The sequence below is a fragment of the Protopterus annectens genome, chromosome 11.part0 (assembly GCF_019279795.1).
Source record: "Protopterus annectens isolate FY-2018-M chromosome 11.part0, PAN1.0, whole genome shotgun sequence".
Lineage (NCBI taxonomy): Eukaryota > Metazoa > Chordata > Ceratodontiformes > Protopteridae > Protopterus > Protopterus annectens.
Window position 1 is genome coordinate 1463450487 of NC_056745.1, and position 22509 is coordinate 1463472995.

The 22509-nt window shown below is 39.5% G+C and overlaps 1 protein-coding gene across 1 annotated transcript in view; it reads right to left on the reverse strand.

The window, feature by feature from the left end:
* LOC122815907 (ADP-ribosylation factor-like protein 8A) overlaps positions 1-22509 on the reverse strand; it is a 372940-nt gene that overhangs the window by 48469 nt on the left and 301962 nt on the right. Inside the window, exons 5-6 of the mRNA XM_044088757.1 lie at positions 10071-10138; positions 9873-9943 (exon numbers count right to left, since the gene is read on the reverse strand). Of these exons, the coding sequence (XP_043944692.1) occupies positions 9873-9943; positions 10071-10138 (139 nt within the window). The remainder of the gene's footprint in view (positions 1-9872; positions 9944-10070; positions 10139-22509) is intronic.

The window sequence follows — 22509 nt, forward strand, 5'->3', positions numbered from 1 at the left end:
ATTGGAATGAAAACCTTGACAGAAATGTACAGAGAAATGTCAAAGGTCTCTGTGCATATGACAAATGCAGGCAAGACCCTGATACTTAGCAGAATTCTCCCCTTCCTATGAATGATGCATAGGTTCAAAGAAAAGATGACCAGCTCTAACAGTTGTCCTACTTCCTTGCTTTGCAAACAATGGCCTTCACCTCTCATTCAAAGGCCACAGTGTCTACAGCCTTTCTTACCCTCATAGTGCTTTTAAGAAAAAAACAATATATCAGAGTTCAAAGACTTCACCTGCACAAAATCCTGAAATTCCATTAAGAAGTCAAAAATTTCATTACATGAACATTATGCCAGATACTGTTTTAGCAGATTGATTTCTGTGGGGAAAAAACTTTTTGATAAATCTATGTATAGAACAAGCACTCCCCTACAGAGCACTCCAACGCAGCAAATGGATCAATACAAAAAAAAAATTCAAATTAAGGTGGCTCTGCTCAATGCCAGAGGTCTAAAACAATAAGCAGCCCAATTTTCAGCCAGTCCTGCACTTAGAAGGCATCCACTGAAGGTGATCACTAAAACCTATTTGACATGTCCAGAAAGCGCTCTCTTCGTATGTGGGTTTACAGCATACCATGCCTTTAGGCCCAATGGGAACTATGGTTGCACATCCATATTTGTCAGAGACCACCCCAGACATTGTCTCAACAGATCTGTCAAGAAGCTTTACTCCCATAGAAATAGATGTATAGAATCAGCAGTCCCCTCAAGGTCCAAACATAATGGGAAATTTAAAAACGAACCATCCTAGTGGTCCAAGGACAAACCTGAAAATCTTGAGTAAATGGAAAAACTCAGAGTATGCAACAGATCAAAGGACGCACAAGTCAAGAAAAATATTAGAATTTGACTAAGAAATTTAAAAAAAGACTATTAGAGCTACTACAACAGCCCATGAAGTCAGGCTGGCAACTGAAGCTGAGGACAATTACAAATCCTTCTTTAGTCGTGTTAAATTAGGAATCAACACTAGCACAACTACATTTACTGTAAATTCCACTCCTGAGATGACTAGCCAAAGACTTGTAATCCTTGTAACTCTCAATCTCCCAATCACCACCACTAAAGACCATGGCCTGAGAGTGCTGCCTAGTGACTAAGAACACTTCTGCCATGAGAAAGGATAACATACCTAAATAGCAAACATGGTCATTTATGTAACATGAGCCTGGAACACAGCACTGGTGACACCACTCCATATAGGAGGACCAACTACCTACTCTGGAAATTATATGACCATCAGCCTGACAAGTCTTATTGTAGGGTCTTTGAACATATTATAACAGACTTTATTGATGGACATTAAACATCTTATCAGCCTAGTTCAACAGCAATTTGGTTTTGTAAAAGGTAGCATCTATCTAATGATCTAATGAACCTGGATAACTTATTTGTGAAGCTAACTCAAGCTTTTGACAGTGCTTATACTGTATGCACAGTTTACCTTGAATTGGCGAAGACATTTGACACCATCCCTCATGCTAACATAATAAACTAATGCATCATACCTAGTGTTATGTGTTTTAACATGGATAGCAAATTGGATAAAAGGCAAAATCCAAAAGGTGCGGGTGGCAAGGATAGCATCAGAGAACATGAAGGGACCAGTGGTGTCCTGCAGACCTCAGTGCTAGGACTGCTTTTGTTTTGTATTTACTTTTCTGAGCTATAGGCTACAAACCAAAATGTACAGCTAACAAAGTCTGCAGAAGACTGCAAACTGTGAGTCATTCTTAAATCTCCCTCTGACAGAGAAGTCTTCCAGCAGGAACTTAATACATTAAATGCCTGGTGTATTGAAAATGAGCTTAAAATAAATGTAAAGAAACAAAACATTATCACATTTGGCAGACAAACCATCCCTCCAGCATATAGTATGGACAATATACCCCACTTTAAACTGAAAATATAGTTAGAAACCTGGGCAGATAATTCACTATCCTTTGACCACCATGTAAGGAAGACTTGTCGGGAAATCCTACTTGTCGCAGCTGATCACCAAGAGAATATCATCCAAATTGAAAGGAGTAACTGACCTCTTGTACTCAGCACTGCTCAGACCAGTTACAGAATAAAATGACCTCTATGGAATGCACCTCACCGGACATATTCATAACAGCTGGAAAGACCCCAGATGTTCCTAACAGAGGATCACGTACCTAAAATCCCTAAAGCTAGCAGAAAAGACTAGAAACAACTGCATCACTTTTCTATGTTTTACAGGCCCCTTAGAGGAAACTATGCCTTGCCTTTTGAGCAATCAGGAACCCAGTAGACCAGGGATGCTTGTATCTTCATAAATCAAACAGTCTCACAGACACCATAACAAGACACCTAAACCTACATCGAGACATATTAAGATCCATGAAAGAAATAGACTGCAGACGGTTAATGAAACCCAAAAAGATAGAAGTCTGATAAAACAAATGAACACAGTAATTAGGACTGTTCAATCCATGCGATACAACAGAAGTAAACAGGATATACTACAATGCTGCTAAATTAATAACCAATAAAAGTTCTACGATAAGAAAAGAGTAGTGAGGGAAAGGAAGGGGAGAAATTGAACACCATCATGAAAATATCGAATAGAGAAAACTATAAAGCAGTTAAAACAAGAAGTGTCACTGTTAGAAGACTATAGAAGAGGGAACAGATTAACAAAAATATGAGAAAGACGTGATAAAAGCAATGTGCAGTATCAGAACAGATCAGGATGTATCATGCACTACTGCAGATAATAAATAAAAATCTCAGCACAGGCAGAAAAACTTAGAAGATACGCAGATAAAGAAGGAAAAGTACAAAATAAGCAATTTATTGATGACCCAAAATATTTTATAGACAACTAGGAAACAAAGCAAAAGGAACTGAAATGCCGCCAAAAAAGAACTAGTAGATACATTTTGGAGAAATATCTATGAATACCCTGTGGAACATAAAGATGCTAATTGGATAGAAGAAGTAAAAGAAAGAATAAGATGTTCAGATATGAAATGGGATGAAGTAATGGCCAGAGAGACTGAAACAAAGTTGAGAAAAGCTCCTAAATGAAAAACCCCAGGTCCATATGCAGTATCTAACTTCTTCTGCCAAAAGTATTAACATATTTACATTAAGACTTATCCACGAGTAAGAACTATTTATGTGCACACCATGAACAGACACCAGCCTGGTTAACAACAGGAAAAACAATGCTCCTACAAGCTATTGCCTTCCAACAACATATAAACTATGCATTGGAAATGATGTACAAAGTTCATAGTCATTTAGAAGAAAACTCAATCATGGCAATATAACAAAAGGGCAATAAAAGAAAGTCATATGGAACAAAAGATCATTTGCTGTTAAATAAAATCATAATGGAGAACTGTAAAAAGGGGAAGAATCTAATTATGGCATGGATAGACTACAAAAAAAGCATTTGACAGTGTCCCACATTCATGGATAAAAGAGTGCGTAAAAAATGTATAACATGCACCTTAAACTGATCAGTTACACTGCAGTGACCATGAAACAGTGGAAAACCACTTTGCAGTTAAGCCATGATAAAGGAAAGATTATTATTCCAGGGATAAAAATTCAAAGGGGGGTATTCCAGGGTGACTCTCTGTCACTGCTGCTCCTTTTGTCTTGTCCTTAACCCATTAAGCTGTAAACTTAACAGATTAGGTCATGGCACAACAAAGCGTAAAGACTTTTCTTCTTCTTGTAGAGGATTTAAAACTGTACAGTTCATTAAATTAAGAACTGAAAGCACAACTGCAAGTGGTCAAACGTTTTTCAGAAGATACAATAATGTCATTTGGTCTTGATAAATGTGCAAAAGCAACCTTTAAAGCAGGAAAGCTGTAGCACCAATAAAACATCGGCTTGGGAAAGGAATGTGGTTATTAAAGAAATTGAGTAAGAGGGAGTGTATTAATGTTTAGGAATTGATGAAGGATCAGCAATAAAACATGAACAAATGTGAATAAACGTAGTAAAGAATACCTTAGAAGACTTAAATTAATTCTGAAAAACAGCATTGACATCTAGGAACAAGTCCAAGCTATAAACCAATTTGCTCTTCCTGTCCTAACTTACAGTTTTGGAGTGACTGGCCCCAAAAGGTGTTGGATAGGTTGGAGAGGAAAAGAAGAAGCATGTTTCATGCTAATCTTGGAACAACCTCATGTTGATCAGGATCGAACAAAGGAATGGTGAATTTAAATCAAATGACGAAATGTTAATGGCAGCCCAAGATATTGGACTACATACATACTGGTTTACAAAGTCCACTGAACATGTAGGAGAAACAAACAAATGTAGGTTTTTTAAAACAGAATTGGAAATAGTTACACATCTTGTTGCTGGCTGTGATATACTAATGGCAGAAGGATTGCCTACTGAAAGACATAACAATGCGGCAAGACTGCTGCACTGGGAATTGTGCAAATGCTATGGTATTGAAGTGGCGGAAAAACACTGGAAACATGAGCCACAAAGCATTACAGGAAATGATAAAGTTTATATCACATGGGATCACCAATTGTCAACAGTTCAAAAAATAGATGCGAGAAAACCAGATATAGTAGTCCATGTAAAGAAGACAAAAGTAGCATTGATTATTGAAATTGCTACACCCAGTGACTACAGTGTCTTGTGTACAGAGAGACACAAAGTCATAAAATACCAGGATTTGCAGGCAGCAATTAAGGCAATGTGAAAGAAAGATACCTGGACATGTCCAGTAGTAGTAGTAGGAGCAACGGGTCTTATAAAAAAAAATTTAAAGAATTTACAATTATATTTAGATATGTTACTGATGTATGTAAGTCCATATGAATTTACTGGGCACACTGCGGGTGCTGCAAAGAGCACTTCTGGCTAACAATAAATATTGAAACAATTCTAATTTCATAAATTTAATTGTAATTTGACTTAGGAATGCTGTCCATTCCTGCCATAGTATTAAAACCCAAAAGACTTGGAGAGATTAAAAAAAGAGATCTAAACCTACATCAGCAGATTAATAAAACAAGAGGGAGAAAAAAATTTATTACTCAAGTGTCTCCATCACCCCCTGGAATACCCCTCACCCCGCCAAGAAAGCAGTGTGATGCACTATCTTCCTTCAAATGGGATCTGAATAATTGAATGGGTATCCATAATTTCTCCTTAGGCTGACATTGTACCGCTATTCTTGAGGAGTGCTGTCTAGATTGGGACTAGCAATGTATAATGGCTGCAAGACTCGTTAGCTTTGATCTTCCTATAATTCCTATGACCCTATAATGAAAGGGCCACCAAAACATTAAAAAAGGCAAATACACAGAGAAAGACTGCTAACTGCATTATGTTTAGTTTTTGTTATGGGAAAATACTGGACTTGTATACCCGATGGGGAATTCAAAATGTCCCCACGATTATTTGTACTGAGAAAAAATATTACATCACAAGTTACAAAACATGTATATATTTCTGCAGCAAAATGAAGTCTCTGTTAGTGGAAGGGAACAATCATTAAAATTAATGTAATGATCAGGGCAAAAATGTCTCAGCCAGCTGCAATGCTGCACATCAAGTCTTTAGGGACAGAACAGCAGTCTGTACCAGAGTATCCAGGGGGACGGACAGAACAGTAGTCTGTACCAAAGTGTCCAGGTAGAGGGACAGAACAGCAGTCTGTACCAGAGTGTCCAGGTAGAGGGACAGAACGGCAGTCTGTACCAGAGTGTCCAGGTAGAGGGACAGAATGGCAGTCTGTACCAGAGTGTCCAGGTAGAGGGACAGAATGGCAGTCTGTACCAGAGTGTCCAGGTAGAGGGACAGAATGGCAGTCTGTACCAGAGTGTCCAGGTAGAGGGACAGAATGGCAGTCTGTACCAGAGTGTCCAGGTTGAGGGACAGAATGGCAGTCTGTACCAGTGTCCAGGTAGAGGGACAGAACAGCAGTCTGTACCAGAGTGTCCAGGTAGAGGGACAGAACAGCAGTCTGTACCAGAGTGTCCAGGTAGAGGGACAGAATGGCAGTCTGTACCAGAGTACCAGAGTGTCCAGGTAGAGGGACAGAATGGCAGTCTGTACCAGAGTGTCCAGGTAGAAGGACAGAACGGCAGTCTGTACCAGTGTCCAGGTAGAGGGACAGAACAGCAGTCTGTACCAGAGTGTCCAGGTAGAGGGACAGAACAGTAGTCTGTACCAGAGTGTCCAGGTAGAGGGACAGAATGGCAGTCTGTACCAGAGTACCAGAGTGTCCAGGTAGAGGGACAGAATGGCAGTCTGTACCAGAGTGCCCAGGTAGAGGGACAGAACGGCAGTCTGTACCAGAGTGTCCAGGTAGAGGGACAGAACGGCAGTCTGTACCAGAGTGCCCAGGTAGAGGGACAGAACGGCAGTGTCCAGGTAGACAGGTAGAGGGACAGAATGGCAGTCTGTACCAGAGTGTCCAGGTAGAGGGACAGAACGGCAAAGTGTCCAGGTAGAGGGACAGAACGGCAGTCTGTACCAGAGTGTCCAGGTAGAGGGACAGAACGGCAGTCTGTACCAGAGTGTCCAGGTATGGGGACAGAACGGCAATCTGTACCAGAGTGTCCAGTCTGTACCAGAGTGTCCAGGTAGAGGGACAGAACGGCAGTCTGTACCAGAGTGTCCAGGTAGAGGGACACAATGGCAGTCTGTACCAGAGTGTCCAGGTAGAGGGACAGAATGGCAGTCTGTACCAGAGTGTCCAGGTAGAGGGACAGAATGGCAGTCTGTACCAGAGTGTCCAGGTAGAGGGACAGAACGGCAGTCTGTACCAGAGTGTCCAGGTAGAGGGACAGAACGGCAGTGTCCAGGTAGTGGGACAGAACGGCAGTCTGTACCAGAGTGTCCAGGTAGAGGGACAGAACGGCAGTCTGTACCAGAGTGTCCAGGTAGAGGGACAGAACGGCAGTCTGTACCAGAGTGTCCAGGTAGAGGGACAGAACGGCAGTCTGTACCAGAGTGTCCAGGTAGAGGGACAGAACGGCAGTCTGTACCAGAGTGTACAGGTAGAGGGACAGAGCGGCAGTCTGTACCAGAGTGTCAGGTAGAGGGACAGAGCGGCAGTCTGTACCAGAGTGTCAGGTATGGGGACAGAGCGGCAGTCTGTACCAAGTGTCAAATATGGGGACAGGAAGCGGGTCTGTACCAGAATGTCAGGAGGTAGGACACGGGCAGTCTGTACCAGAGTGTCCAGGTAAAAGGACAGAATGGCAGTCTGTACCAGAGTGTCCAGGTAGAGGGACAGAATGGCAGTCTGTACCAGTGTCCAGGTAGAGGGACAGAATGGCAGTCTGTACCAGAGTGTCCAGGTAGAGGGACAGAACAGCAGTCTGTACCAGAGTGTCCAGGTAGAGGGACAGAACGGCAGTCTGTACCAGAGTGTCCAGGTAGAGGGACAGAATGGCAGTCTGTACCAGAGTGTCCAGGTAGAGGGACAGAATGGCAGAGTGTCCAGGTAGAGGGACAGGACGACAGTCTGTACCAGTGTGTCCAGGTATAGGGACAGAACGACAATCTTTACCAGAGTGTCCAGGTATAGGGACAGAACGGCAATCTGTACCAGAGTGTCCAGGTAGAGGGACAGGACGACAATGTGTACCAGAGTGTCCAGGTATACCTCTATGTGAAAGTTTTACCACAAACCAACAAAAGATGAATGAGTTACTGTCTGCTACACACAGGTATGCAAAGAAATTTAAATTCCAGAGTTTGACTAGTCGCATTATAGTTTCCATTAGGGATAAATATATTACTTCTTTTCAGTTTGCGAATTCAGTAAATCATTCACCTGCCAATACCTGATTATGCAGGCTCACTGGGGAGTAAAGTCTAACCTCAGAAATCATGGGTGGAATTTAGAGAGACTAGTGCTAGAGAGGATGCCTGTCTGTCATCTCCACACACAGAAAGAACAATGTAAATGGCCTATCTGTCATCTTACAGCTTTATCCAGGCAGATCCCAACATAACATTAGTCAGACAGTTTGACAGGGTCTCATGTCCTGGGAAATTTAACTGCATCACCTCTGGCATAGTATGTTTCACATGATGCATACTCCTGTTGGGAAATTTGAATGTCATTTACAAACAAGAATTTATTAACATTATTTTGCAATTACAAAACATGATGTGAATAATGCCTTACACAATCAGTCATTAAACTGCAATGACTTTAACTGAAAATGTATTTTTATTCTGGTGAAAGTGAAAATGGATCCAAGAGCTAATGATGGGAAAATATTTAAGCACTCACTGAGCTTGTTTGGCAAATTAGATTAAATGCATGTTTTTTTTAACCTGGGTTGAATTACTTCAGTTCAATTAGCAGTGCTTTGAAGTTCAGAGCTGTAAAGTTATAATTACTCTGTATACAGATGTGGCATGCAAGAAGTCTCACAATATGGCATGTACTATTTAAGGTTAAACTGTAGTGGTTTCGTTGGTAAATGAAAGCACTTTACAAGTAATCTGTTCTATCTTTGGAGATACTGTTTTTTTTTTTTTTATTATTTACTAGATTTTTTTTATCAGATGAGTTACTTTTTAATCTTTTTTTAAACAGTATTTAACTCATCAAATCTTGTAAGTGTGGAAGGTGTTATTCTCCCCAGCAATGGTCAATTTGGGAAAAGGACAGAGAACAATAACACGAAAGGTACATGTTGGAGAGTGATCAGTGCAGTTAGAACAAAACTGCAAAGAATTAGGGTAGGACATGTACAGCCAAAGGGTAGGACATGTACAGCCCCTGGGATGCAGGGAGTGGCTTGTTATCAGGGCAGGTAGAGCTGGTAGGTGACAAAAGAAATGAAAGGAATGCAGTTGACAGATGTGAAGCTGTTTGCTTATGCTGATTGGAGGAGTATTTTTTTCCATTTGTGTTTTGATTTTCCACAAGGTTTTCAAGCTTAAGTTTATTAAATTCTAACTGACAAAAAACCCTTTTTCAAGAATTCCAAAAGCTTTTTATATATGCTACGACTGCAAACAAAATAAAATACACCAGGAAAACCATACCTCACAATTTATAAACAATTCCTTCAGGCAATGTTTAACAATACTCTCGAAAAGACATAATATATGCTTAAAAATATTTCTAATGCTACCATGACCTGATAAATTACACATTTCCAAGTTTTAATCTTAGATTAGTCTGCACAAAATGTCTCATGCGGGAATATGGGAGACGTATGACTCACCAAAGGAAGAACAGGGAAGATATGTACTGGAGAAAAAAGGAGCAAGGCTACGTTTGATGCAGTAACTAGTTGGGCTTGGGTTGAACTGGTAACTATACAGGGACATAGGATAAGCTTGTTCAGGGCTGGGGATATAACGGTTAAGGATAAAAGAGAAAAGGTCAGTGATGCTGTTTGGGAGGAAGTAAGGTATGCATGCAGATATGATCAATGCATGATTTACAGTAAAAGCTGCCCTATGGGTGGCATCTGACAGTGGATCAGCTATATGACAGGACTGGAAGCCATACTGTTACTTATTGCTGGCGTGGAAAACAGGAACTAACAATGTGCACAGTCGTGCGACTTTAGGAAGGCAAAGCAACGGTGGCAGAAATGGTGTTAGACAGCTGGGAATAATTCTATTCTAAAGTGGAGGTGGGATAGGGGAGAAATGCTGGGGGTAACGCATGAGGAAGAACAGTGCTCTGCCCACTAGGTGCCTATACAATGCTTAGCCACTGTATCTGTTCTTATGCAACATCTAATTTCACAGTAAATACAATTACATTTTCTATTTAAAAATCAAGATTAAAGATTTTTAGGATATAACATGCAATTCAGTTCACTTTACCTATGTTATCCTTTTCTTTGCAGGAAATGGAGTAGCAGCAGATGTCTCTATCTTGTATAGATGAGAGATTCCTGGGGAAGAGAAATTTGCATAGAATATCAATTAATAAGTCACTGTGAAAAGGTCTAAATAAATAAAACAGTGTTCAACTACTACAGTAATATAAAATCTTAATTCTTGTGCAAAATCTTAACTTACAACTTTTCAATTAGTTCTTTTTCATCCAAAGCATGAGCAATATCCCGCTTGTTGCCAAGTACTAATACCTAGGGGAAAAAACAAAACTCTTGTCACTCTCACAAACATTAGCACGCACAGGTTTTCAATGTTCAGAAGAATCAAAAATCCAGCTATAAGTGTGAGATTCAGAGTGGCAGAATGTAATAATTTTCTTAAGGCAGACACTGTTTGCATCCTCTGCATTTATTCAACATATGTATGGATTAAACTTCAGATGAACAAAGACCAGTACAATTTTCAGTCTGAGGAAATGAAAAAATAAAAGACATTTTTGAAGTGGCTCAAGTCCCCTTACACTCACTCTCTTACGTTTAACTTCATAGTTACACTACTGCAAAGGGGGGGGGGGGACTTCAGAATCCGAATAATGGCAACACTTTCTAACAGTAATTACTAAGCTGCACACTGCAGAAAAGAAATGGCAAGGTGTGAGCTATTACAGTTAAGGGTAGAACAAAAGCCACTGTTCACCTACATAATCCCTTGTACAGACAATGTTTAACGGTTTGTGAGTAACCAAATTTGGGAAGGTCTATTAAAAAATGAAAATAGAAGGCATGATGAATCTGATTTTGTATTACATTTAAAAAAATTAGATACAAAAATAAAACTGATGTGGAATTACCAAAGACATAATTCCTTAAGTGCAATATTCAACACATGCTTAGATATCTACACTTCTTGCAACTGTTCTGTTATCAAGAGGAATGTCATAAGAAAAAAAAAAAAAGACCAGCCCAGGGATTCAATAAAATCTGTGCAGGCTACGCACAAAGCCTACATGGAGTTTATGTGTTTGTGCGATAAGCAGCGGTGTTAATAATTTCATACACATGCCACACAGCCTGCTTACATGAATACAAGCAATGTTTTGCTGCCAGTAATAGTGTTCCCAGCCAGGAAACCATGCAGAGCAGCATGGACAAAGACAGATGATGCAGGCAAGTCTGCTTACATGCAAACCTGCTCTGCAAGATTGCATGGACAGCCATAATAATGGGGTGAAAGTGCAGTAAACACATTATAGAAAGTGTACTCAGTCTAATGGGCACTACAACAATTATTTGCAGACTGAAATAATAGATGGTGGGGTTAACAGCAAGGGGAAATAAAATGAGACAAATACACTAGGCAGGGAAAGTGTTCTGATTAAAATAGCCACAGACATGAATGATAAGAGTAAAGAAAGAGAAAGAGGGCATATAAAATATGGTAATGTACCCGAGATAGGATATGCCAATGTATGCACACTTCCAAGACAAGTCAGTAGCATAATATTAAGCACATATGTAGATATCACAGTATGTACTGCTGTTTACACTTCCTGTGGAGTATATTTATATCATCACACATGACAGTATATATCAAACTATCACACAAGATTACATTGTCAATGGAGATGAATGGTTGCAATTTAAACATCTGTAATGATTGCCAGTATTCTACAAAGGGAATTCACCACCCTTTTCCCAAAAATAAACCATCTTCGGAAGGGTCAAGTGGGACAGTGTTAAACCTGGAGTTGAATTTAGGGGCAATCCTGGCCAGTTGAGAGGTTTGCATGACACATAAGCTACAAGCCACATCTGCAGGAATCAAACCATTGCCATCAATGTTGTCACTGAGCTGTGTATTTACTGGCTGCAATACAGAATATCACACATACATCTTGTACAACATCTTGAAGAGAAGTCTGCACTGTTAATTATCAATAAGTATGCATCACAAGAAATAGTTCTGTATGGCCGATAAGATGTGTGGAAGGGGCTCCCTGTGCCAAATGCAATACATTTACTAAAGCATCCCTGACTGACATAGGTATCATCCCATAAGAACAATACACACGAGCAACACACTGAGTGGATTCCCTACATACAGCTGTGTATTGCATGCATCTGCAACATGTAGTAGCAATGGATATTGTCTGAAGTGGTTTACTATCATTTTACTGAAGTGCATTCAGTCGAATGGTAGTACCACTGACTCACGTCTGTGAAACGTCACATTAACAAATTCTGATATAGCCAAAATACATTCCAAATTCGACCTAGGAACAAGTGTTAACATGATTCGAGAGAGGGATAAGATTTGTACGTCGGAAATATCGGAGCTCGACATTTTCAATGTTTGAGTTTCAGACTTCCACTTGACCGAGTGCACTTCAGTTAAAAATGACAGTAAAGGTTTACTATCATATATTCGGATTCACTGTGTTCGAATGTTCAGATTTCCGAACAACATTTTCGAAAATCAGAACACAGCAAATTCCGAACTAAGCATTTCAGTAAAGTCGAATGTCAAACATGTAAACATGTCGACTTTACTGAAATGTTCACATCCACTCAGCATTAAAACACACTTTTTGCAGGGGGGGGGCAAGCCCCCCCTGCACCCCCCCACACCTCCTACTTATATATACAGACTCTGCGATCGCACTACAGTGAAAGAAAGGGTACATTTCCCGATCCCCACTTTAGTGCGATCTGCACCACACTGTCGAACCTTGTAATAGTGAACGTTCGCTATTACAAGGTTCAACATTGTGATGCTCGCGTTTTCAGATATGCAAATCAGGTTTTGCACATATGTCAATCGCACAAAGTGCGATCAACTATGTGATAGTAAACTGTCTGAAGCATCTGCAATTGATATGTAAATGAAAGAAGTGGTGCATTATAAATGAAAGAAGTGGTGCATTATAATGAATGGTACAGCAATATGTGAGACTGGTGCCAATGCCAATGAACAAAAACTACAGTGATACAAAGTCTAGCTTCTGTAAGCGAGGAAGCTGTAATTGTAATATCGTTCCTATACTAAACAATACATGGACAACACTCTATAAGCACATGCTCACGACATGTGCCACATGATCACTGTGCTCCTGGCATTGCCACTGAAAACGTTATACTACCATAAAATTCTGACATGCATGCATATATGTGGTAATACTGATGTGATATACTGTTATGCCCATAATGCTGTAGTCATGCTATAGCTGTATCTAATATAAAATTGGACTTGATAGGTTCATATAATGTTCCAAGATCACATAAAAGCCTAGCCATATTTAACACAGTTATGAGCCTATGTTATGTTATCTAAGACCAAGTGCCTCTATCCTTGGGGAGATGGGCACAACACCAGGAGTACAATTACCATTAACCATCCATCGATGTAGACTGAACTTGAATACAGTCCGGAAAGGCCTTTGCTTTATGTGAATGGAAATTCTGTTCCAGAGAAGGGGTAGTGTCCGAGATGTCTCTCCCTCTCTTTCTCATCTGATTTATTATGTCAGAGGCTTGTGCAGTTTGCTTTTCCAATGTGTAACATTTCCATCAGTGCCAGACTGGTGGCTGCCCTGTAGGCCAGACACAAATCGGCCCCTATTAGTCTGTAGAGGATAGAATAGACTGATGTGGCTTTAAATCTTTCCCTGTAGGACTTGTCTGTTATCTCCTGTATCTTCCTTGTGCAAAAACTCTTGTATTGCTCCAGCTGTTGCAGATATGTGTCAAGTTACATGCAAAAGGGTACATTTTTCTCACTTGTTGTGATGAAGGCAGTACAATGGAATTACAATGCCCTTTGATCTGGATGACATGCCCATACTTATGAGTTGCCCATACTTATGAGTTGTGCCACACATAAGGGATTTGTCACCACTGTGGACACATGTTGGTTGAACTTCCAATTACTATCTACCCGAGTAGCCAAATGACGCAACACTAAGTCTACTCATAAGGGTTTGCTGTGTACATTGCAATTAGCTTGGGTATTTACTTTACAAAAGGGAATAATTATGCTTTTTTGGTCATTTAGTATGTTTCCATGGCTATATCACCAACCATTTTAGACATCTGGTGTGTCTCTATGGCTCTGGCTCTGGCAACAATTTCTGTAAATTAATTCCTTCTGTAGTATATCAATATGGTTACCGGATTCAAGGATTGTCCACAATTTGCAGTCATCTGAAAAGTTTGTTAGACAAAGGCTGTCTAAATTTCCGTTGACTTCTGTGAATTAAGCACCAAACAGTAGAGGGCCTAATACAGAAGCCTGCAGCACTGCACTGCTCACTGGCCTTTTGCTACGGGTGAATTCAAACACTTTGACAGTAAGTGTCCGGTTGGTGTTCCACTGGGCTACACAGATGGTGATGCAGTGGTTCATGGACAGTTCCTCTGCAACACCAGAATGTGGAATTGTGTCAAACGCCTTGGCCAGGTCAAGTTGTGTCAGATGCACGTTCTTTCCCTCGTCCTTGGCCTCTGTGACCTTCGCAAAGAAGTCAACCAGACTTATAGGATATGATCTAGCCTTAAAGCAAAAATGGGTTGACTACACAGTCAGGAGAATAACTATGTTCTTGTTGATAAGGTCATGATGATTCTTTCCATGGCCTTACAGATGAGGCTAGTCAGGCCTGTGGGTCTATAATTCCCTGTATTGGGTAAAGGTCCCCCAGATGACTACTGTTGTCCACCATTCTGCCAGAAAATAGCCGGTCTGGATGCTGTAGTTAAGTAGGGATACAATGGTGTCTGCTAAGTCATGTTTTAATTTACTGCTAAGGCAACCAGGGATGTTGCCAGGGCTGACTGATGTAGTGTTTTAGCCTTAGAGAGCACACAGATGAACTGCTCTGCTGAGTAAACATAGCAGAGTAATGTTTGTATGTGTACTTCGGGTGACTATCAGTGGGGACAGGGTGGTATAACTGGATGCAAATCTGTCAAACAGGTTATGTATTGCCACCGGTTGAGTATGGGTGGTGTCATCCACAACCATCTGTGCGCATACCTGTGTATTCCCCTTATGATTTTGTACTTAAAAAAATTGTGACAACACCTCCAAATACAGCCTTCAGTATGCATCAAATGCCACACAGTGGAACTGTTAACACAGTCATACAGCTCTACCTATTTCACATTATTACATCACTTGCACATCATTAGCCTATATGCTTGTCATTAGAAAGATGGTGTGACTGCTCTGATACTATATAAGGGCACATTACAAATGAGGTGAAGGTGGTTCATGCAGAACAGTTAATGTCACACAGTGCTGCTGGGTAACACCTAAATAATCCTTGTGAGTAGCAACACAGTTGTGCAGACAATGAAATCCACAAGGATGCAAATGAATCTGAACTGGTTATATGTTTGTGTGTACAACAGTATTACAATATGTGGATGAAACAAGGTGTGCACGCCCATGTAATCAGTATGATGCAATATTGCTGTATTTCACATAGCATTGCATGATGGTAGTTATACACGTGCCATACTGCAGCTGCACTGTGATGGTTGAATGAGAAATGTGCAGAATGTTAATACACTCCACTACAAGAACACATGCCTTACTAAGGCAACAGTATACACATCATCATCCCACGTCAACAGTCCACAAGAGGCACACTACTACAGCTGTTATGGAAAGAACACAATCAATGGCAGCAGTGGCCATCGATGCATTAGTTCAAATCTCAGACTGGAATACACTGTTGTAGAGCTACCGTACAACCACACCTCAATACACCACATGAGGATGACAGCAACACTGACATGTGCAATATTCATAGGGTCACAGGACATTACTAGACTAACAGCCAACATCACACAAAATCCAAGCTATTCATATATGATGGAAAACAGTAATGGCACATGCATACGTGTTTATGTGTTTGTATTACATACTGCCTCTGTCCATATGTGACATGCACCACACCATCAGAAAATTAATAATCACGCATCCAGTGGTCTGGAGGTGGCTTGCAGAAGGTCATGGAAGGGCTGTGCTTCACGATGTGTGTACGCACCTTTGAGATGATGACATCCTCTAGTGTTCTGCAGAAAGGATGTCATGTGGACAGAGGGAAAAGGGGGAGGTTGGATTCATGAGGCTATGTTAAAGGTTTGCCCGAGTGCAAGTCAAATTAAAAGGTATTCAAAAGATCATAGAATGACCAGAGTATACCACCAACCACACACACAGCAGTTGACTGAGGTCATATTTGAACATTAAGCCTGTGTAGGTATACAAGTTAGACTCTATTACAACGCAACACTAGCACCACCACATGTCTGACTTTAATACTGTCATGGTGTATTTTATAGAGGATGACAGCATCACTGTATGCTGAGATGTTGTTGTTGGGAGGACTGTCTGACATAGATGTGGAGTCACATCTACACATAATATTGTCTCCACACACACATCTGAATGAATACAGACACACACACAAGTTGCCTGCTGGGAGATTAGAACCCCAAAGTACCTAGCTATACAAGCTACAGAATATAGTAGATAATGCTCCTGCCAACAGAAACATGAGTGTAATACTGTCAGAATGTACTTTATAGGGGGTCACATCATCATTGTATATCGAGAAGATGATGATTGGAAGAGTGACCGACATAGCTGTGGATTGCCATACTGTTCAAAAATTGTAATAAAAAAAGGAAATAAATGGTGTAAAGTTCACTAGTAACCACCAAACATACACCACTGGAAAGCAGAGTCCTTGGACAAATGGAAATACTTGAATAAACGGAAAAAAAAATGTCTAACGCACAGTCAAGCACAAAAATGTTTTTGTCACACTTAAGACCATCAGTTTTCTATAAACAGTTGATTTAAGACCATCCTTAACCTTATGTATGGTGACATGTAAATAATTCATCCTGTCCATTGTTACTTGATGTGTAAATCTTAAAAAAATTGCAAAACTGTAAGGCTGTTTGACAGTTCCCAGCTTATTAAGAACTAACTACTACTATGTTACAGAGGTTGTCCATTAGAGGGGGCATGAGTGCAAATTTTAATAATGAAAGTGCTTTTACACGCTGTTTTTTGTAATGTATTGTAACCGTTTTATTAACACTTTGTACATGAATTTTATGATTATATTGAAAATTAAGTTGGTATATTGCACAGGGTTGTTTATGTGAAGTTTTTTAACTTTGTATGTTAACCGAGTTTAATGAAGTATTTTACTTTATTGGTTAGTGACAACCACAGGAAGTATAAAAGGCAGGGGGGAAGTTAATGTACTTTTAATCTGATGAAGTCTAAGTGTGACAAAAATGTTTCTGTGCTTGACTGTGCGTTAAAGAAGTTTTTTCCATTTATTCAATCCAAGGACTCTGCTTTCCAGTGGTGTATGTTGGTGTTCTAAAATTGTCTCCAGACATATAGTTGAATGAACACACACACACACACACACACACACACACACACACACACACACACACACACACACACACATTGACTGCAATGTGTCTAGAACCCCTATTTATCTAGTTATACAACCTAGAGAACACAGTACTTAAAGCTAGTATGATGAGAAGAATAGGGTGGTAAGAGTGTCTCATGGGTTTCAAAGTGTCTCTTGACTGAAAGTTGACTGAACACACACAAGTTGACTGCTGTGAGATTAGAACCCCTACCTACCTAGTTAAGAGAAGCTAGGAAACACAGTAATTAATGCTAGCACCACGGCACAAGGCTGACTTTTATATTGCCAGAGAACACTTTATAGCAGATGATAAAATCAGTGAATTTTTTTAAATTTTATTTTATTTTTATTTTACATTTGTTTATCGGGAAAGTCCGATTGGAACAAGGTCCATTTACAGCGGAGGCCCGGGGAGAAAAGCTCCGTAACATAACAGTACAAATACAACAAATGACAAAAAATGTCTGTACAGAGGCATATATACAATCAGAGCTCTATGTCTTAATATGACAACACATATGAATGCTGAGATGAAGACGTTGGTAAGAGTGTCTCATGCTGCTCAAACATTGTCTCTAGAATGAGAGTTGACTGAACATATATAAATACATATACACACACATGCACGCACGCGTTGACTGCAGTGAGATTAGAACTCGTACCTACCTTATTATACAGTCTAGAGAACACAGTACTTAATGCTAGCTCCAAGGCACAAGTCTGACTTTTACATAGTCATAAAGAACACTTTATACCAGTGTATGGTGAGAAGATGATGTTGGGAGGGCTGTATGAAACTGCTGTGCAATCATGTACCAGTGTAAAATTTAGTTCTGAATGAGATTTGAGTGAGGAGATTAGGGCATAGACTCGCGCTCTTCTGATTATGCACATGCACAGTTAGATATACAGGCGCACACACAAGCAGACTGTTGTGCAATTCAAATCTCTTCCTAACTAGTTAGTCCATCTGGAGAAGTACTTAACATTTGTGCCATCACAGAAGCCTAATATCACTGTCTTCACAGTCTTTACAAAGGATGACATCATCATAATGTTGCAAACATATACCATTATGTAGAGGATGACATCATCATAATGTTGCAGGTAACATATACTGTTATGAGGCTTGTGTGCAAAGGCAGGACTTCAGATTTGCATTTGTGATTGCAATAGGAAAAAATACATTTAAAGACATCCGATGACCTAGGTGAAATGAGCAGTCATGAATGCATCTTTCAGAATGAAGACATACATGCACCCGTTTCTCAGTATGTTGTTTAAATAAAACATACAGACATACACATATACACCGGAAACAGTAGCACTGCAAGTGTTAAGGTATGTGTGTTCATATTCTGATGAACTGATGTTCACAGTATTACATTTTTCTAATAATATTAATGTGATTCGATCAGTGATGACCAATGTCCAGTGGCAGTATAAATCCACAACAAATGTAACAATGCAGCTGTGCTCTTTATTTCTGTAGTGTACTTGACAGTGGACCAATTATCGAGATATCACTTGCAAGTGCATTGCTGCTGGGCACACAAGTCTGAGTAAGTATGTCTTCAGTGAAGAGCAAGCCCCTTCCCTTTTTTGGTGTTCACCAATGCCTTTTGATAAGATGGAGGATAATTGGAGAATGACCATATGAAGACATGTAAAACACCTGTTTACATAGTGCATCGCCAAGAAACTGATTTACATGAAAGTGTTAGTAGACACGAGATTCCCATTTCATGAACACAACTTGAACTTGCAATGTAGTTAGGAAGATATTCTGTGGTAGAAGTAGCCGACAGATACTATGCTGCTTATACTGTAATTTATATTGGAAATGTGTCATAACTTTTACTACATTAGGAACAGTTGCTACTGCCTTCCCCGTTTGCGTTGAGTTAAGTGGTAAGCAAGCAGGGTTCTTTGCTTAAATCGAAAAAAATAGTAATATTTAAACTGGACCTCACACAAACACCAACCGTTCCAGTAAATGAAACAAAGCAGCAGAAAACTGGAACTTGGAGTAGTAAAACAGTGACTTATTCAGGCAACATCAGGACAACTTGTAAAATAAACGCTCCACAAAACAAACTCATATGCTTTCGTCCAAGCACCATCCAGACTTCATTAGATAAAGGCAGATGCCATAGCAACCCTTATATATGAGATTATACAATTAATTAGCCAATCAAAATATTAATACCTCAAATTATGCGTGTTTAAAGGGAAAGTTACTTAAAATACAATAACTTAAATGACATAACCAAATATCAATATTCCATATCACAAAAAACACAAGATTAAAAACACGTTTAAAACATGATGTAAAATATGAATTTGATGTATATTTTTTATATAATTTATTTGATGTTAAAACATTATATTAAAAAATTTGAAAATTATTAAATGATTAAAATACCATTTATTAAATCTTTATAATTTAGCAGATCTCAACATTAAAAGTGGGGCCAGGGAAATATGGTCATTCAAACCTGGGACCCTATTAGCCTCCAGAGTGCCAAAACATCTCTCTGCACTCAAGCGTACTTTCCCAGGCTCTACCTCTAGCCTCCGATAAAAAAATCTGAAACTAGCTTCAGTACAATCTAGGGTATGTATGAACGTAGCATTTTTTGAGTTCTTGTTCCTCACGTCGTTCATGTGCTCATAGATTCTATGTTTTAATGGTCTTTCAGTTTTACCAACGTAGAATCCTTCACAAGACCCACAAACAACTAAGTAGACCAGCCCAGAGAAATTACAATTAAAATAACCCTGCCCTGTCACATATTTGTATCTAGCTGAAAGGTACATCTTCTCACCCTGCATATACAGGAACATTGGTTGCAAGCACCACATTTGTAAGTACCACTTTTTCTAGATGAGAATACATTAATGTGGTTTGCTTGTTCCAAAAGCTGTTTTATGTTCCTACCTTTTCGAAAGACCACCTTGAGTGGTTTACCTTTGAGGGTTTCCAGATCTGTGAATTTGGAAAATCTGGCCCATTCCTTTTCCAAAACATTTTTAATGCAATAGGCATCCACATTATAATTAGTTATAAATGCCCTACTGAATCCTGGCTGCTCAACTCGTGTCCATACTTTTTGTTTGGCGTAAAGGAACCCTTACCTAGAATAGGGAAATACCTTTCAGCTCTTCCTGCTGAAACACAATTTTGGACCTCTTGTGTCAGCTCACCTGGGTAACCTGTATCCAAAAACATGCTTCGTAGGATGTCACACTAAGTGGAAGTCATCATCACTTGATGTCACATGGCTGATACCCCTTTTTTGAAAATGTGGGTGGGCACTAGAAAAACTCAAATAAGAGTTGGAAAAAGTCCCTTTCCTGTATACAGAGGACTTAAAACCTGACCACATCTTTTGTAGGGAGACGTCTAAATAGTTCATACAATCAATTGTACTCTGGTAGGTAAACTTCAAAAATGAAGTGGTTTGGGAAATGTATAGTATAAATTCATCCAATTTAATCAGGCTATCAACCCAGAACAAACAAATACAATCCAGGTATTGGCTGTTCATTGTCCAGGAACTGGCAAATCTACTATGCATAATGTACTTGTACTCCCATGTAGCCAGAATAATATTAGCATAAGTGGGGGCACAACTGGCCCCCATTGCTACGCTACGTTCCTGCATGAAAAACTCTCCTTCAAAAAATAAAAAAATATTTTTCAGTACTAGTTGAGCAAGTTCCAGACAAATAAAAATATCATTGTCAGTTACCCCGTCCTGTCTTCTGAGAGCTTCCTCCAACCATAAAACAAATCCACAACATCAATGGTAACAAATGTTAAATTTTCACAACAACGTTCAGCCTTAATTTTACATACAAAATCCCAAGAGTCTTGTAAAATATAAGTTTCACCCTTCCACAACTTTTTCAACTTCCAATCAAGGAATTCCACCAAGTTGGCTATTTTGGACCCTTGGGAAGCCACAATTGGCCTAAGAGGTGGATCTCCCACATTCTTGTGTGTCTTTGGTATCCCAAAGATAGATGGAACCCTAGGGCTATTGTTTCCCAAATAGGAATAGTTTTCAAAATCAATAACGCCCTGATCAAATAGGTCCTTCAGGGCAAAATCTATCTTTTTGTATGCAATGTGAATTCCGTTAAGGGATACTTGGCTGTAGGTATTTTCATCATGCAAAATAGCAAACATTTTGGACTCGTATAAAATCCTGTCCATCAGTACAATACCCCCTCCCTTACCAGGTTCCATAACTCTTATATTGTTACTAGCCCGTAGCTCCTGCAACAATTTGTTCTCACTAAAAGTCAAAGTATACCCAGTTTTTTGGTTTGAATGGGCTTTTCTAATTTCCCTTTCTAGAACCATTTTTAGGTTTTTTAGCTGTGGATGTAAGGGGAGGGTTAAATGTACTGGATTTCCTAGGGGCCTATGAACAATCTAGGTTCCTTTCTTCCCCAAATAAATTTCCCAGGTTAAGTTTTCGGACGAACATTTTTACGTCCAGAATAACCTCAGTAAGGTTACTCTTGTGCATGGGTATGAATTTTAGGTCTTTCATGAACAAGTTAAAAAAATCTACAGTAACATTTAAACCACTGTAGTTGTAAATACAAAAACCTGACAAATTTGAATCATTAACAGAATGATGATTCTGGTATTGTTTAAGGTCCCTCTCCATTTTCTTGTACTTTCTTTTTAAAATTTCCCACATTGCTGATCACCCCAATCCCTAACATCATAATACTTTTTCTTTTCAACTTCCAATCCAAACATTAAATCCTTGGTAAGTACATTGTTTAAATAATCAATGTTTTCTTGTAGACAAGACATTTCCCTGTCATTTTTAATAATGGCTTTCAAAATATTAAATCTGCAATTATCAAAGATATTAATCAAGTCTTTATAAAATTCTATACCAACTTTTGACATTGTTAGGGCATTTATATACCCGTAGTCCTTTTGGTACAACCTTTGCCTTAATACAGTGCCTTAAACAAATATTGTCCAATGCCAAAGTTCTGTGCCTGAGCAGAGCATACTTGCTTAAACTGCTACTGTAAGAGTTCCCTTTTGTCTCGCCAACAGCTCCGGCACAGGGTCATTGAAATACAGGCCCATGTTGAAGCCAAACGCTCAGTTCCTCCTTA